Source organism: Oncorhynchus gorbuscha, unplaced genomic scaffold (genome assembly GCF_021184085.1).
Source record: "Oncorhynchus gorbuscha isolate QuinsamMale2020 ecotype Even-year unplaced genomic scaffold, OgorEven_v1.0 Un_scaffold_3805, whole genome shotgun sequence".
In the NCBI taxonomy this organism is placed as follows: Eukaryota; Metazoa; Chordata; class Actinopteri; order Salmoniformes; family Salmonidae; genus Oncorhynchus; species Oncorhynchus gorbuscha.
In genome coordinates this window covers 23766-42764 of record NW_025747966.1, presented here as the reverse complement: position 1 = coordinate 42764, position 18999 = coordinate 23766, and the positions used below count along the sequence as shown (strand labels likewise).

The following is an 18999-nucleotide window of genomic DNA, read 5'->3' as shown; positions in this document are numbered from 1 at the left end:
GGTGGAACTGAGGCAGAAGGAGTAGGAATTGCATTTCCAAAATATTCTCTTTTTTTCAGTCAGTCATTCAACTAAGGTAGGTTTTGACTGTGGTATCATTTTGTAGTCATTTGTTTTAGTGTTATACATGTAATGTTTCTTGTTTTAACTCCACCACCATAACAGGCGGACTCCGTGGCGTTCAACGTGTGGGACATCGGCGGTCCGGCCAACATGTCCACGGTCAACCAGTGTTTCTTCACGGACAAGGCCCTGTACGTAGTCATATGGAACCTAGCTCTGGGAGAGGAGGCTGTAGCCAGTCTACAGTCCTGGCTGCTTAACATTGAGGTGAGGCAGAAAACATGTTAGTCACACTTCAGTGCCATTTAGTTTCTTCTTTTTATTAAAGAAAGACATTCAAAACATGTTGACTTTAATTAGACAGTTGGAAATAGAGGGAGAGGCAGGCTAGTGGGAGAACAGTAGGATTGAACCCTGGTCTGGTGGGGAGAAGTATATTCTACTGAATGGGAACAGAACTGCTCACCCAAAGCTTCTTCATGATTATATTTTCAATTATACATTTTTTCAATTCCTTAAATGATTTGATCTGAATTGACTCTACTATCTTTTCATGGCTATGACATCAGTCTGTCAATATTCTATACAAATAATTCATTTTATTGAATAGGTGTTATACAACAATGGTAAAAAGTATTTGTGAGAATAAAAGAGCCTCAATCATATTTTTTCAAATGACTCTGACAGGTGTCAGGGTTTTAACTACAAAGGTCATGTCTATTTCCACTGTGGGAAGGAACAGTCAGGTCATAGGACGTGGATGAGTCGTCCGGTCTGGCCACAAAGACCTTTGGGATTGTAAATGTCAAATCTGTTGAAGTAAAACATCAAGAAAAGTGACCATAACACCTTCATAGCCTGGAAATGACTGTGTCCTCATTCTCCACTTTTCTGCTCCAAGTGTGCACTTGTTCACTTCCCTTCATCAATTTAAAATGGACTGATCAAATCAAATTGTATTTGTCAAATGCTCCGATTACAACAGGTATTCTGTGAAATGCTTACTTACAAGCCTTAACAAACAATGCAGTTTTACTAAATAAAATACAAAAATAAATAAAAGAGCAACAATAAAAGAACAATGACACACAAACTGTTGTAGGAAATATAGTGGAAACTCACTTACACAATCCAATGAATACACAGAAGAATTGATTTAGATAAACAATCACGTTATAATACTTTATTACTGTCCCCAAAAAATGTATTGTCCAAGTCAGTGTGTTGTATTTATTTAGATGAATATCCCACCAGCTACTGGCTGAGAGGGAGATCAGGGTGAAGTACTGGGCCACAGGGTCAGAGCAGTTATTTGGGGTCATACCCTACAGTGTCTTCAGAAAGAATTCATACTCCTTGACTTATTCCACATTTTATTGTGTTACAGCCTGAATTCAAAAATGATTAAATAGATTTGTTTCTCACCCATCTATAGACCATACCCCATAATGACAAAGTGGAAACATGGTTTTCTACATTTTTTGTGCAAATGTATTGAAATTGAGAAATATTTAATCTACATAAGTATTCACACCCCTTTGTTGTGACACTCCAAATTGCATCCAATTTCCCTTGATCATCCTTAGGATGTCACTACAACTTGATTAGATTCAGTTTAACACAACAACATGTGGAATAAGTCTGTGTGAATAGTTTTTGAAAAGCATTGTATATGACCTCTGAACTTTTGACCTGTAGGCGCGTGCCCCTAACTCTGCAGTGGTGGTGGTGGGCACCCACCTGGACCTGATCGACACCAAGTTCCGTACAGAGCGGGTGGCCACTCTGAGGGCCTACATCCTGGCACTATGCAGGTCTCCATCAGGCGCCAGGGCCAGTGGCTACCCAGACATCACCTGGAAACACCTGCAGTGAGTCATACACAGAGACCGTAGGACACACACACACACACACACACACACACACACACACACACACACACACACACACACACACACACACACACACTCACACACACTCACACACACACACAGTCTCACACACACACACACACAGTCTCACACACACACACACACACACACACACACACACACACACACACACACACACACACACACACACACACACACAGTCTCACACACACACACACACACACACACAGTCTCACACACACACACACACACACACACACACACACACACACACACACACACACACACACACACACACACACACACACACACACACAGTCTCACACACACACACACACACACACACACACACACAGTCTCACACACACACACACAGTCTCACACACACACACACACACAGTCTCACACACTCACACACACACACACAGTCTCACACACACACACAGTCTCACACACACACACAGTCTCACACACACACACAGTCTCACACACACACACAGTCACAGTCTCACACACACACACACACAGTCACACACACACACACAGTCACACACACACACACACACACGCACGTCACACACACACACACACACACACACACACACACACACACACACACACACACACACACACACACACACACACACACACACACACACACACACACAGTCTCACACACAACACACAGTCACACACACAGTCTCACACACAGTCACACACACAGTCACACACACAGACACACACACACACACAGACACACACACACAACACAGTCACACACAGTCACACACACACACACACACACACACACACACACACACACACACACACACACACACACACACACACACACACACACACACACACACACACACACACACACACACACACACACACACACACACACACACACACACACACACACACACACACACACACACACACACACACACACACACACACACACACACACACACACACACACACACACACACACACAGTCTCACACACACACAGTCTCACACACAAACACACACACACATAGTCACCACACACACAGTCAGGTTACCGCACACATAGTTTCGATTGGCATGGAAGTGTGTGTGTGTGTGTGTGTGTGTGTATATCTGTGTGTGTGTGTGTGTGTGTGTGTGTGTGTGTGTGTGTGTGTGTGTGTGTGTGTGTGTGTGTGTGTGTGTGTGTGTGTGTGTGTGTGTGTGACTGTGTGTGTGTATATATCTGACTCTGTGTGTGTGTGTGTGTATATATGTCTGACTGTGTGTGTGTATATATCTGACTCTGTGTGTGTGTGCGTATATATCTGACTCTGTGTGTGTGTGCGTGTATATCTAACTCTGTGTGTGTGTCTTCGTGTGTATATCTAACTCTGTGTGTGTGTATTCAGTGAGGTATCGTGTAAGACCCAGGAGGGTCTGGATGGTCTGAAGAGGTTGATCTTCCAGGTGGCCTGCTACATGAAGGACAACAGCAGCAGTTCAGCTAGCGGACACAAGCTACTGGGCAGACTGGTAAGTGTGTGTGTGTGTGTTTGTGCACGTGTGTGCATGCATGCTTATGTATAAAGCTCTTCTGTGGGTAACCTCATACGCAGAATAAAAATGTGTTATAACCTCTCAATAAACACTCTATAACCCTTCATAGATCCCAAAGAGCTACCTTACACTGCAGCAAGCGGTGCTAGATGAGAGGGGTCGGCGGGACACAGAAGACGAGGTCCAGTACCTGACAGACGCACAGCTGGACCTCGTCGTAGAGCAGAACCCAGGAAGTGACATCAAAGACTACGAGGACCTGCAGACCGGTGCCAAACCCCTCCTTTTTCAACATTATTTAATTTTCTACATTTCATTAAAGGCCCAGTTCAGTCAAAACGTGATTTTCCAGTGTTTTATATATATTTCCACGCTATGAGGTTGGAATAATACTGTGAAATTGTGAAAAAGATGATAATGCTCTGTTAGTATAAGAGCTGAAATTTCTGACAGTTTTGGTGGGATAGAGTTTTGGCCTTCCATGGTGACATCACCATGCAGTAAATTAGTTAATAGACCAATAAGAAAGAGATTTCCAATCCTCTCTCCCAATAACAGCAAATGTCAGTTCGCCCCTCCCCACTCAGACCACTTCCAGACATTCTTAGCTAAAGTCTTGCAGGAGAAATTGCCCTTTGCTAAGAAGCTGTTTCTCTTTCTTTTTGACCATTATAATTGAAACAATCGCTGTGAGGTAGGAACATTTCATTAGTCCATTGTTGACATAGTCCCAAAATGTTTTGCATGTCAGCTATCAAGTTTTCAAGATATATAACTTTCAAAATAAAGAAATACAGCAGGTATGATGCTAAACGCAGCATAGGATGCTAAATGTATCATAGGATGCTAAATGTATCATAGGATGCTAAATGTATCATAGGATGCTAAATGTATCATAGGATGCTAAATGTATCATAGGATGCTAAATGTATCATAGGATGCTAAATGTATCATAGAATGCTAAATGTATCATAGAATGCTAAATGTATCATAGGATGCTAAATGTGTCATAGGATGCTAAACGTATCATAGGATGCTAAACATATCATAGGATGCTAAACATATCATAGGATGCTAAATGTATCATAGGATGCTAAATGTGTCATAGGGTGCTAAATGTATCATAGGATGCTAAACGTATCATAGGATGCTAAACGTAGCATAGGATGCTAAATGTAGCATAGGATGCTAAATGTAGCATAGGATGCTAAATGTAGCATACCTGCTGTATTTGTGTATTTTGAAAGTTATATATCTTGAAAACTTGATTGCTGTCATGCAAAACATTTCAACAATGGACTAATGAAAGCAACACCAAAAGAGTTCTGGTGTGGAATGTTCCTTTAATTGTTACCCTGAAATGATTTGAAATCGAGATAAACAGATGCATTGGTACTTTTATAAGTATTTAGTCGATTGAATGGTTTTATACACAGTTGCACATTCTCTTCAGGTTGGCTTTCTCATCCTTTTACATATTATGTAGACCAGGGGCCACTAACCTCGGTCCCCTTGGAGAGGTACAACTAACCCTCCTGGTTTAACTAACCATAGTATATCATATCATTGTCCAGACTATTATATAAAATGTTCCTGATGAATGTATTCCTCTTCATTTTCCCTCCCTCCATCTTGACTGTTTTAGTTATTTTTATAGTGCTACTGATCTGAATTGCTGCATTGTTGGGAAAGAGAAAGAAAGGAATTTCACTGTACTTGTGCAAGTGACAATAAGAACTTGAAACATGATCTCTTCTCTCCCTCTCTCCTTCCCTCGTGCCTCTCTCCAGCCATCAGCTTCCTGATCGAGACAGGCACCATCCTCCACTTCCCAGACACCAGTCACGGCCTGTGTACCCTCTACTTCCTCTGTCCCGTGTGGCTGTCGGACTGTCTGGAGCGGATCATCCACTTGAAGAGCTCCCGATCGGTGGCCTGGAATGGGGTGATCCGAGCGGAGGATCTGCGCATGCTCCTGGTGGGAACGGGCTTCACCCAGCAGACGGAGGAGCAGTACTTCCAGTTTCTGGCCAAGTTTGAGATTGCTCTGCCTGTGGCCAGCGATAGGTAGGGACGGGCCGTTCTCTGAGCTGGGCCCTGGGCCATGTTCAGCAGAGCATAACATTGTGCACCGTTCAGATGGAACTGTGTCATGTAGAACAAGCCTGCCTCTGATTTGTAGAATAAGGAATCAAGTCAGCTCTATTCATGACATTTCTATCTGCATCATTCCACTAGGTTTGCTTACAGAACTTGGCCCAGCGACATGGAGACTGATTCTCAGATATGATGTGCACTATCGTGCTGACCCGAACTGAACTGTTCAGGCTCCTACTTTCTTTTCACAATGCACTTTGTAGCACGGCTTATCTCTCCGAAAGCAAACAGAACTGACCCTATAACATATCTCATATATCTGCCCCACCTCGTTCCCCTTATGGACATCCATCACTTGTAACTCTACCTCTGTCCTGCTCCTCCTACACCGTTACCTGCTCCCCCACCTCCTGTCTCCTAAACCTGCTATGGACATTCATGGTTTCCTTATATTCCTCCTGTACATTTAACTCTACCTTTTGTCCTCCTCTACAGTTACCTCCTCCCCCACCTCCTTCCTCCTAAACCTGCTATGGACATCCACGGCTTCCGTCAAGAGACCGCCAACTCCATCCAGCGCCTCTTCAAGATGAGCTTCGTGCCGGCGGGATTCTGGGAACGCTTCATCGCCCGCATGCTCATCAGCCTCAACGAGATGGACCTCCAGGTAACAGGGTTTTATACCCACTCCTGCATGGGCAGTTTAACAGGGTTTCCCAGTGACACCTGCAGGGGCATTGAAAAGACTGTATAGAAGAGTGTAGAACTCGTACAGTCCATTACTTTTGAAAAGATCCACATGTGCTACCTGGATTATGCTAGTTGATATTTATGTTACTGTCTGATGCCAGTTATGTAAATACATGGAGGATATTCACAAGACTGAGTATATAGCATATGTATTTATGCTCTTCAATAAAACATTTTTCTAACCTATACTATATTCAATAGGTTTTGTATCATTATGGTGGGGGCAGGCAAAAGACACAATGCAAGACAATTGTGTCTGTTGTGCTCACAGGCTTGTACCGATTCTTAAAACGATTCCTTTCTGTGTCGTCCTCGTCCTTTGAGCCTAAGAGTAATGCTACGAGTTCTCTCTGTGTCGTCCTCTGAGCCTAAGAGTAATGCTAAGGGTTCTCTGTGTCGTCCTTGTCCTTTGAGCCTAAGAGGAATGCTAAGGGTTCTCTGTGTCGTCCTTGTCCTTTGAGCCTAAGAGGAATGCTAAGTGTTCTCTCTGTGTTGTCCTAGTCCTTTGAGCCTAAGAGTAATGCTAAGAGTTCTCTGTCGTCCTAGTCCTTTGAGCCTAAGAGGAATGCTAAGAGTGAGCGGAGGAGGACCACGGTGATCTACAGTTTTGCGGGAACAGGTAGCCAACAGAGGCACCGCTGTAGCACCTTCAGAGTCCGCCGCAGTCAGACCATCTACTGGAGAGAGGGACTACTGGTCACCTTTGATGGAGGGTATCTAAGGTGAGAGACTAAGGGTACACTGGGGTAACTTACTTAAAATGCATGTGTGTGACTCGAATGTTCAAGCAAATCTCCCATTGACACCAATGCATAATGTTTGAGTTAAGATTTGGCTAACCTCGTCCACAGACTATTGTGCACGGCGCATATAAGCCTGGGATTTCAACAATTCAAAGTTGGCCTTAGTGGGAGTGACCATAGAATTCTATGGCAGTGACCAAGTATCAAGTATTTGTCATCATATAATTTAACGAATCACACCACTGCGAGCCGTGGGGAGGGTTAGGGGAAGGTGTTGTGGGAGATGATTGGTTGATAAATGAAGCCGATTTAAGCCAATACCTATGCTCCGGGAGTTTCTCCTGGTCTTTCTGTATTGGCTAATGAAGGCCAAGTTTGACTCGTTAGTCTTCGCTCATTGGGGCGAAAGTGTCTGGAACGAGATTAGGATTTGGCCCACTGTTAAGTAAATACATATTGTATTCTTTACTGTATAGCACCTTTTCACAAACACGTGCTCTGTACAACAAGGTGTAGATTTCTCATCCGTCAGGAAGCGTGCCAAACCACAGCCGTGTGTCTCCACCCCAGACCCGGCTAAACGAGCAGGCCTAATTAATCAAACCCAGAGCTGGCTCAGCATTGCATACAGGGCTAATTAGCCAAGCCAGGCACTAAGTGATGAGTCTTTAAAACATGCACATGTACTCTTATTATGTGCTTCATTGTGTAATTATTAGAGAAAGAGATTAAAAGTGCTACATAAAATGACTTCCATATTATTACTGGTATATTCCCTAAAACAGCGTGTCTGTCTTTCTCTTGACTTCCATATTATTACTGGTATATTCCCTAAAACAGTGTGTCTGTCTTTCTCTTGACTTCCATATTATTACTGGTATATTCCCTAAAACAGTGTGTCTGTCTTTCTCTTGACTTCCATATTATTACTGGTATATTCCCTAAAACAGTTGAGTCTTTCTCTTGACATCCATGAAATATTATTATGATTATCTGGTATATTCCCTAAAACAGTGTGTCTGTCTTTCTCTTGACTTCCATATTATTACCTATATTCCCTAAAACATCAGTCTTCTTTCTCTTGACTTCCACACTTTCTCTAATGAAACATGCTATGATGAAATATTATTATGATTATCTGTACCTAATGATACCTCTGAAAAAGTGCACATGTACATCTGAGTGTTGTCAGTAGGTTCTAAGGCTCTTAGTTAGCCCATACAGTACCTTCAGCAACGCCATCAGGTTCTTCAGAGGGACACTTTCAAATAACATTTAGGGAACAAATAACCTTTATAGAACAAAGAACCTTTATGGAACAAAGAACCTTTCACCTTTAGAGACCCAAGCACCTTTAGAGACCCAAGCACCTTTAAGAACACACCTTTAGAGACCCAAGCACCTTTAGAGACCCAAGCACCTTTAGAGACCCAAGCACCTTTAGAGAACCCAAGCACCTTTAGAGAACCCAAGCACCAAGCACCTTTTAGAGACCCAAGCACCTTTAGAGACCCAAGCACCTTTAAGAGAACCCCAAGCACCGTTAAGTCTGTTACAAGCACTTGAGAAACCAAGTAAGTCACAGTTGTCTTTAGAAACCAACCAGTAAGCACAGTTGTCTGGGTTAGAAACCAACTTCCCTACAGTAAGTCTGTTACAGTTGTCTTAGAAACCAAGCCCTACAGTAAGTCACCTTTAGAGACCCCCTAAGTAAGTCTGTTACCTTTAGAGACCAGCAAGTCCTTTAGAGAACACATCTGGGAACATAAAACCAGTGTGGGGTTACAGTTCTCAACTCCTTTCTTCTACGTTGTTGCATTTTTGTATTATTATGTTATCAACTTAATTGTTTACGTTGTCGCATTTCTGAGGTCACTAAGGACTGTTTTTCCTGGGCACGGAAAAGCCCTAGTAAGTTCAGTAGTTTACAACTTTATGTCAGAAATATCTTCACCCTGAAAGTAGTTTTCTGAGAAGCTAGGATGTAATCAATGGTCCGGCTTCAAAACCAGCCCTACAGTAAGTTTCAGCTAACTTTAGCTGGCCCATAGAATACTTTCAGTAAGTAGTCATCAAGTTGTCTGGGTCTGAGTTACAGTAAGTCTGACTTACAGTTGTCTGGGTCTGAAATCCTGAACTTCCCCTTAAGTCTGTTAAGCTGGGTCATGAAACTACAAGTAACAGTCTGTCTAGGAATAGTTGTCTGGGTCTGAGAAACCAGCCCTACAGTAAGTCTGTTACAGTTGTCTGGGTCTGAGAATCCAGCCCTACAGTAAGTCTGTTACAGTTGTCTGGGTCTGATTCTTTACAGTTGTCTGGGTCAAACCAGCCCTACAGTAAGTCTGTTACAGTTGTCTGGGTCTGAGAAACCAGCCCTACAGTAAGTCTGTTACAGTTGTCTGGGTCTGAGAAACCAGCCCTACAGTAAGTCTGTTACAGTTGTCTGGGTCTGAGAAACCAGCCCTACAGTAAGTCTGTTACAGTTGTCTGGGTCTGAGAAACCAGCCCTACAGTAAGTCTGTTACAGTTGTCTGGGTCTGAGAAACCAGCCCTACAGTAAGTCTGTTACAGTTGTCTGGGTCTGAGAAACCAGCCCTACAGTAAGTCTGTTACAGTTGTCTGGGTCTGAGAAACCAGCCCTACAGTAAGTCTGTTACAGTTGTCTGGGTCTGAGAAACCAGCCCTACAGTAAGTCTGTTACAGTTGTCTGGGTCTGAGAAACCAGCCCTACAGTAAGTCTGTTACAGTTGTCTGGGTCTGAGAAACCAGCCCTACAGTAAGTCTGTTACAGTTGTCTGGGTTGTCTGAGAAACCAGCCCTACAGTAAGTCTGTTACAGTTGTCTGGGTCTGAGAAACCAGCCCTACAGTAAGTCTGTTACAGTTGTCTGGGTCTGAGAAACCAGCCCTACAGTAAGTCTGTTACAGTTGTCTGGGTCTGAGAAACCAGCCCTACAGTAAGTCTGTTACAGTTGTCTGGGTCTGAGAAACCAGCCCTACAGTAAGTCTGTTACAGTTGTCTGGGTCTGAGAAACCAGCCCTACAGTAAGTCTGTTACAGTTGTCTGGGTCTGAGAAACCAGCCCTACAGTAAGTCTGTTACAGTTGTACAGGATCTTATTTGAAGATCAACTAGAGGTCATCTGCAAACCTCAAGTCCCTCTGTTACATTGAAAAGCAGACTGGGGGCGACATTTTCGTAGCGTAAAAGCATTGTGTAAAGTGCAAATATGACCATAAACCTAATTCTAATCCCTCGGCAGTGTGGAATCGACTGATGTCAACTGGAAGAGGAAGAAAAGCGGGGGCATCAAGATCATTTGCCAATCAGAGACCAGGGATTTTTCAGCCATGGCCTTCATTACGGACCATGTCAATTCCCTCATCGAACAGTGGTTCCCTGGTGAGCTTTCTCTCTCTTTCCATTCAAAGGGCTTTATTGGCATGGGGAACATATGTTTACATTGCAAAGCAAGTGAAAATGGATAATATATATTTTCATCTGCTTCCCCTAACTCAGCATGACAGTCAAAGTCTGTCATATTTCCTGCTGCTCAATCGTCATGTTAATTAAAATAGCAGATTGTGTCTTTTAAATGCAGCTTTAACCCAGTGGAGTGTTGCTGATTCAGTCATTAGTCCACATGAAACTCCTGATGCTGCTTCTAGATTCCCTGTCAAATCACAGCACTTAGCAGACTGGTCAGCATGGTGGGTGTGTTGTGATCTGTGTGTGTGCATTCATTTATGTTTTGGATCCCCGCTCAGCTGGGGCCACTCGTATGAAAATGTGTGCATGACTGTAAATCGCTTTGGATAAAAACATTTGCTAAATGGGATATTTCATGATATATTCTTAGTGTTTCTGTAGTTTAGGTGCTGGATGACTGAGTAATTAACGTTGATTGGGGATTTGTTTACACTCGCATGCATGAGTCATTCAGAATATATATATATATTTACATGGGCACAGGGCCCAACTGGGGATTCAAACGTGTCAGATTAATGGAAATGGTATTCACACACACAATGTTTTCTCAAGTTAATTAGGATTCAGTCTATGTTGGTGTGCGCCTGTCTCTGTGCGCCTGTCTCTGTGCGCCTGTCTCTGTGCGCCAGTCTCTGTAAGTCTCTGTCTACAGTTGCCTGTCTCTGTGCGCCCTGTCTCTCTGTGCGCCTGTCTCTGTGTCTCTGCGCCAGTCTCTGTGCGTCTGTTCTGTGCGCCTGTCTCTGTGCGCCAGTCTCTGTAAGCCTGTCTACAGTTGTCGCCTGTCTCTGTGCGCCAGTCTCTGTGCGCCTGTCTCTGTGCGCCAGTCTCTGCCTGTCTCTGTGCGCCTGTCTCTGTGCGCCAGTCTCTGTGCGCCTGTCTCTGTGCGCCTGTCTCTGTGCGCCAGTCTCTCTGTGCGCCTGTCTCTGTGTGCCAGTCTCTGTGCGCCTGTCTCTGTGCGCCTGTCTCTGTGCGCCTGTCTCTGTGTGCGCCTGTCCTGTCTCTCTGTGCGCCTGTCTCTGTGCGCCAGTCTCTGTGCGCCTGTCTCTGTGCGCCTGTCTCTGTGCGCCTGTCTCTCTGTGCGCCTCTGTGCGCCTGTCTCTGTGCGCCTGTCTCTGTCTCTGAAGAGGAGTCTCTGTGTCTCTGCGCAGTCTCTGTGCGCCTGTCTCTGTGCGCCAGTCTCTGTGCGCCAGTCTCTCTGCGCCTGTCTCTGTGCGCCTGTCTCTGTGCGCCTGTCTCTGTGTGCCTGTCTCTCTGTGCCAGTCTCCTGTCTCTGTGCGCCAGTCTCTGTGCGCCTGTCTCTGTGCGCCTGTCTCTGTGCGCCTGTCTCTGTGCGCCAGTCTCTGTGCGCTAGTCTCTGTGCGCCTGTCTCTGTGCGCCTGTCTCTGTGCGCCTGTCTCTGTGCGCCTGTCTCTGTGCGCCAGTCTCTGTGTGCACAGTGCACTCCTTTGTATCCTCTTTCTTTTTATAAAATAAGATCATCAATTATTTGCCATAAAGGGGAAGTTTGATTGCACCAATACATACACCAACAGTAAATACACAGTAAAAAAAACAAAAAAGCAACACCTCTTCAATGACTTCAACTTCATGTTTGAATGCTGGACTCAGTCAGGATCTTTGTGTCACGTGTGCTCTCTCTCCGGCCTCTAGGTCACCAGGCTGCTCGTTAGGGCGCACACCTGTCACCAGTGTTACTTGCATAATGACACTCACCTGGACTCCATCACCTCCTTGATTACCTGCCCTTTATATGTCACTCCCTTTGTTTTCTTCCCCGGTCGTCATTGTTCCTGTTTCATGTCGGTGCTGTTTGTGTTTCTTGTTTTGTTCATTTATTAATGAAATGTATTCACATCCCTGAACTTTCTTCCTGCCTCCCAGCGTACATCGTTACCCTTTGGTCCCCACTGACAGGTGTTCACACCTCGTGTTCCCGTTATCGAACAGTCGGGAGATAAAGCTGCTTTTGAGTGTTGACAGATAAAAGGCTGTAGATCATCTGAGTGGCGACGGTGTGATGAATGTTCAGAGGTGTACGGATAGTTAGGAGTATGAAACTAGGGTATTTGGTGCAGTGTAAAAACTCGGGGTGTTTCTAAATATGCTTTCTACCGTGCTCCACACTCATGCTCCAGGTGTATTCTCCAAGGACGTTCTCTTGAGTACGTTCTTGTGAGGACAAGAGTGTGGAGAACGCATAAAACATTCCATTTGAGAAGCACTCCCCCTACTGTATTACCTCACGCTGCACCTCCCCCTACTGTATTACCTCACTGCACCTCCCCCTACTGTATTACCTCATGCTGCACCTCCCCCTACTGTATTACCTCATGCTGCACCTCCCCTACTGTATTACCTCATGCTGCACCTCCCCTACTGTATTACCTCATGCTGCACCTCCCCCTACTGTATTACCTCATGCTGCACCTCCCCCTACTGTATTACCTCATGCTGCACCTCCCCCTACTGTATTACCTCATGCTGCACCTCCCCCTACTGTATTACCTCATGCTGCACCTCCCCCTACTGTATTACCTCATGCTGCACCTCCCCTACTGTATTACCTCATGCTGCACCTCCCCTACTGTATTACCTCACGCTGCACCTCCCCTACTGTATTACCTCATCGCTGCACCTCCCCCACCACTGTATTACCTCAAAAAAACGCTGCACCTCCCCAATACTGTATTACCTCACGCTGCACCTCCCCTACTGTATTTTGTCACGCTGCACCTCCCCCTACTGTATTACCTCACGCTGCACCTCCCCCAGTACTGTATTACCTCACGCTGCACCTCCCCACTACTGTATTACCTCACGCTGCACCTCCCCCTACTGTATTACCTCACGCTGCACCTCCCCCTACTGTATTACCTCACGCTGCACCTCCCCTACTGTATTACCTCACGCTGCACCTCCCCCCTACTGTATTACCTCACGACTGCACCTCCCCTACTGTATTACCTCACGCTGCACCTCCCCCTACTGTATTACCTCACGCTCCCCCTACTGTTACCTCACGCTGCACCTCCCCCTACTGTCACGCTGCACCTCCCCCTACTGTATTACCTCAACTAGCTGCACCTCCCCCTACTGTATTACCTCACGCTGCACCTCCCCCTACTGTATTACTCCATGCTCCACCTCCCACCTCCCCCTACTGTATTACCTCACGCTGCACCTCCCTACTGTATTTCAGGCACCTCCCCTACTGTGGAGAATGCATCCCCATTCCATGCACCTCCCCCTACTGTATTACCTCACGCTGCACCTCCCCTACTGTACCTTCTTTCAGCCAGCTGCACCTCCCCTACTGTATTACCTCATGCTGCATTCCCCCTACTGTATTACCTCATGCTGCACCTCCCCTACTGTATTACCTCATGCTGCACCTCCCCTACTGTATTACCTCATGCTGCACCTCCCCTACTGTATTACCTCATGCTGCACCTCCCCCTACTATATTACCTCATGCTGCACCTCCCCCTACTGTATTAACAGTAGTATTAGACACGCTGCACCTCCCCCTACTGTATTAACTCACGCTGCACCTCCCCCTACTGTATTACCTCATATTGCACCTCCCCTACTGTATTACCTCATGCTGCACCTCCCCTACTGTATTACCTCACGCTGCATCTCCCCTACTGTATTAATATCACGCTGCATTGTATTACCTCATGCTGCATACTCCCCCTACTGTATTAACTCACGCTGCATGCTCCCCCTACTGTATTAGAAGCTGCACCCCCCTACTGTATTACTCACTCTGCACCTCCCCTACTGTATTACCTCACGCTGCACCTCCCCCTACTGTATTACCTCACGCTGCATCTCCCCTACTGTATTATTTCACGCTGCATCTCCCCTACTGTATTACTCCATCACGCTGCACTCCCCTACTGTATTAACTCACGCTGCATCTCCCCCTACTGTATTAACTCACGCTGCATCTCCCCCTACTGTATTAACTCACGCTGCATCTCCCCCTACTGTATTAACTCACGTGCATCTCCCCTACTGTATTAACTCATTTGGACTCCCCCTACTCCATCATTTGAGAAGTACCTCACGCTGCATCTCCCCCTACTGTATTAACTCACGCTGCATCTCCCCTACTGTATTAACTCACGCTGCACCTCCCCTACTGTATTAACTCACGCTCCATCTTTGAGAAGTGATCCTATGGAAACATTCCATTTTAAGGTAGAGATTATCAGAGAGAACAAGACACAGGGAGACTGATGAGAATCCCCTACTGGAATTAACTCAGGGCATCATTTGACGTTTCCTCTAGGGACGTTTGTAGTCCGGTAACTTTGACACTCATCTCCCACTACCAGATTTTCTCATCTTTTGAGTTATCTCCTCCTCCTGTAGGCCTGACAGCTCAGACACCACTTGCCATTTATGTATCTCAGTGTGCATTTGTCCTCCTGTAAAAAGTCTCATAGCAGAAGGTAAGAAGGATCCATGGAAACATTCCATTTTAGGCCTGACAGCCAGACACCACCAGACCATTTCTGACTCTGAGAATCTTAAGACAGCAAGGAATGTAGTGCCTGAGTCAGGGCTTTGACACCTCTAGACCATTTGTATCTCAGTGGGCTTCACTACCGCCAGACCAGACACCACCAGACCATTTCTGTATCTCGTTATCTGTCCTCCTGTAGGCCTGACAGCCAGACACCACCAGACCATTTCTGTATCTCAGTGTTATCTGTCCTCCTGTAGGCCTGACAGCCAGACACCACCAGACCATTTCTGTATCTCAGTGTTATCTGTCCTCCTGTAGGCCTGACAGCCAGACACCACCAGACCATTTCTGTATCTCGTTATCTGTCCTCCTGTAGGCCTGACAGCCAGACACCACCAGACCATTTCTGTATCTCAGTGTTATCTGTCCTCCTGTAGGCCTGACAGCCAGACTCCACCAAACCATTTCTGTATCTCAGTGTTATCTGTCCTCCTGTAGGCCTTACAGCCAGACTCCACCAGTCCATTTCTGTATCTCAGTGTTATCTGTCCTCCTGTAGGCCTGACAGCCAGACTCCACCAAACCATTTCTGTATCTCAGTGTTATCTGTCCTCCTGTAGGCCTTACGGCCAGACTCCACCAGTCCATTTCTGTATCTCGTTATCTGTCCTCCTGTAGGCCTGACAGCCAGACTCCACCAAACCATTTCTGTATCTCAGTGTTATCTGTCCTCCTGTAGGCCTGACAGCTAGACACCACCAGACCATTTCTGTATCTCAGTGTTATCTGTCCTCCCGTAGGCCTTACGGCCAGACTCCACCAGACCATGTGACTTTCTGTATCTCTCTGTGTCATCTGTCCTCCTTTAGCCTTGACGGCCAGTGAGAGTGATGGGACCCGATTGATTGAGCAGTACGCCCCCTGTCCCCAGTGTTCCTCCATGACTAGACAGAACCAGGGGCCTGGGGATCTGGGGGAACCCCCAACCAGGGGGACTGCAGCTGGGAGAAGAGGAGGAGAAGGTAGGGTGGGCCAATATACAGTCAACTTCTGATGGAATATATAGGGGCTATTGCAAAAGTTTAAATTAAACACCATCAATGCGGACATTAAGCACTAAAACAATGATTTGCTTTAGTGAAAGCATACCCTCATAATGTGTTATTACTTGTTATAAGCATGCATGATAAATGACCTGAAGATGGCGCCGACAGAGGGCTGCCTCGCTTCTAGTCCTTAGGATACTTTTCAGTTTCTTGTTTTTTTATGCATTATTTCTTACATTGTTAGCCCGGAAAATCGTAAGTGTTATTACATACAGCCGAGAAGAACTATTGGATATCAGAGCGACGTCAACTTACCAGCACTGCAACCAGGAATACGACTTTCCCAAAGTGGATCCTTTGTCCAAACCACCCAGGGCATTTGAGCTGATTCCAGAGGCCAACCCAAAACAACGCCGCCGAAGAAGAGGTAGGCGGAGCGATCTTCAGGTTAGACTTAAGACGCCCGCACACCACCCACCGCTTCCGAGTATATTACTCACTAATGTCCAGTCTCTAGATAAAAAGGTATATTAAATTAGGGCAAGGGTTGCTTTCCAGAGAGACATCAGGGATTGTAACATACTCTTGTTTCACGGAAACATGGCTGTCTCGGGATATGCTGTCGGAGTCAGTACAGCCACCTGGAATCTTTGTGCGTCACGTCAACAGGAATAAACATCTCTCCGGGAAGAAGGGCAAGGGTGTATGTTTCATGATTAACAACTCATGGTGTAATTGTAACAACATACAGGAACTCAAGTCCTTTTGTTCACCTGACCTAGAATTCCTTACAATCAAATGCAGACCGTATTATCTCCCAAGATAATTTACTGTCACAGCCGTATATATAACCCCTCAAGCCGATACCACGAGAGCCCTCAAGGAACTTCACTGGACTTTATGCAAACTGAAAACCATATATCCTGAGGCTGCAGTTATTGTAGCTGGGGATTTTAACAAAGCAAATTTGAGAACAAGGCTACCTAAATTCTACCAACATATTGACTGTAGCACTCGCGCTGGAAAAACACTGGATCACTGCTCTCTAACTTCCGCAATGCATACAAGGCCAACCCCGCCCTCCTTTCGACAAATTTGACCATGACTCCATTTTGCTCCTCCCGTCCTATAGTCAGAAACTCAAACAGGATGTACCCGCGCTAAGGACTATTCAACGCTGGTCTGACTAATCAGAATCTGCGGACTGGGATATGTTCCTGGTAGCCTCAGAGAATAATATTGACGTATACACTGATTCGGTGAGTGATTTTATAAGGAAGTGTAGTGGCATACTGTGACTATTAATACCTACCCTAACCAGAAACCGTGGAGAGATGGCGGCACTCGCGCAAAACTGAAAGCGAGAACCACCGCATTTAACCATGGAAAGGTGACTAGAAATATGGTCAAATACAAAAAGTGTAGTTATTCCCTCCGCAAGGCAATCATTCAAGCGAAATGTCAGTATAGAGACAAAGTGGAGTCGCAATTCAACGGCTCAGACATGAGACATATGTGGCAGGGTCTACAGACAATCACGGACTACAAAAGGAAAACCAGCCACGTTAAGGACACCGATGTCTTGCTTCCAGTAAAACTAAACACCTTCTTTGCCCGCTTTGAGGATAATACAGTGCCACCGACGCGACCCGCTATCAAGGACTGTGGGCTTTCTTTCTTCATGACCGACGTCAGACATTTAAACGTGTTAATCCTCGCAGGGCTGCCGGCCCAGACAACATCCCTAGCTGCAAACTCAGAGCATGCACAGTGTTTACGGACATATTCAATCTCTCCCTATCCCAGTCTGCTGTCCCCACATGCTTCAAGATGGCCACCATTGTTCCTGTACTCAGGAAGGCAAAGGTAATGGAAACTAAATTACTATCGCCCCGTAGCACTCACTTCTGTCATCATGAAGTGCTTTGAGAGACTAGTCAAGGATCATATCACCTTCAACTTACCTGTCACCGTAGACCCACTTCAATAGGTCCACAGATGATACAATCACCATCACACTTCCCTAACCCATCTGGACAAGAGGAATACCTATGTAAGAATGCTGTTCATTGACTATAGCTCAGCATTCAACACCATAGTACCCTCCAAGCTCATCATTAAGCTTGAAGCCCTGGGTCTCAACCCCGCCCGGTGCATTTGGGTCCTGTACTTCCTGATGGGCCGCCCCCCCCCCAGGTGGGGAAGGTAGGAAACAACATCTACACTTCACTGATCCTCAACACTGGGACAAGGGTGTGTGCTCAGCCCTCTCCTGTATTCCTTGTTCACCCATGACTGCCTGGCCTTGCACACCTCCAACTCAATCATCAAGTTTGCAGACGACACAACAGTGGTAGGCTAGATTATCAACAATGACGAGACGGCCTACAGGGACGAGGTGAGGGCACTCGGAGTGTTGTGTCAGGAAAACAACCTTTCACTCAAAGTCAACAAAACAAAGGAGATGACCGTTGACTTCAGGAAACAGCAGAGGGAGCAGCCCCCTATCCACATCGACGGGACAGCAGTGGAGAAGGTGGAAAGATTTAAGTTACTCGGCGTACACGTCACGGACAAACTGAAATGGTCCACCCACACAGTGTGATGAAGGCGGCACATGGCAACTGCACCGCCCACAACCACAAGGCTCTCCAGAGGGAGGTGCGGTCTGCACAACGCATCACTGGGGGCAAACTACCTGCCCTCCAGGACACCTACAGCACCCGATATCACAGGAAGGCCAAAAAGATCATCAAGGACAACAATCACCCATTAAAGCCTGTTCACCCTACTACCATCCAGAAGGCGAGGTCAGTACAGGGGCATCAAAGCTGGGACAGAGAGACTGAAAAACAGCTTCTATCTCAAGGCCATTAGACTGTTAAACAGCC

The 18999-nt window shown here is 45.9% G+C and overlaps 1 protein-coding gene across 1 annotated transcript in view; it reads left to right on the top strand.

The window, feature by feature from the left end:
• Positions 1-149: 149 nt before the first annotated feature.
• The window catches only part of LOC124028133 (leucine-rich repeat serine/threonine-protein kinase 1-like), a gene marked incomplete at its 3' end in the record, with an annotated part of 40958 nt that continues 22108 nt past the window's right edge, over positions 150-18999 (top strand). Inside the window, exons 1-9 of the mRNA XM_046340289.1 lie at positions 150-330; positions 1762-1934; positions 3361-3484; positions 3618-3777; positions 5299-5575; positions 6101-6272; positions 6902-7077; positions 10359-10498; positions 15932-16084. Of these exons, the coding sequence (XP_046196245.1) occupies positions 214-330; positions 1762-1934; positions 3361-3484; positions 3618-3777; positions 5299-5575; positions 6101-6272; positions 6902-7077; positions 10359-10498; positions 15932-16084 (1492 nt within the window). The remainder of the gene's footprint in view (positions 331-1761; positions 1935-3360; positions 3485-3617; positions 3778-5298; positions 5576-6100; positions 6273-6901; positions 7078-10358; positions 10499-15931; positions 16085-18999) is intronic.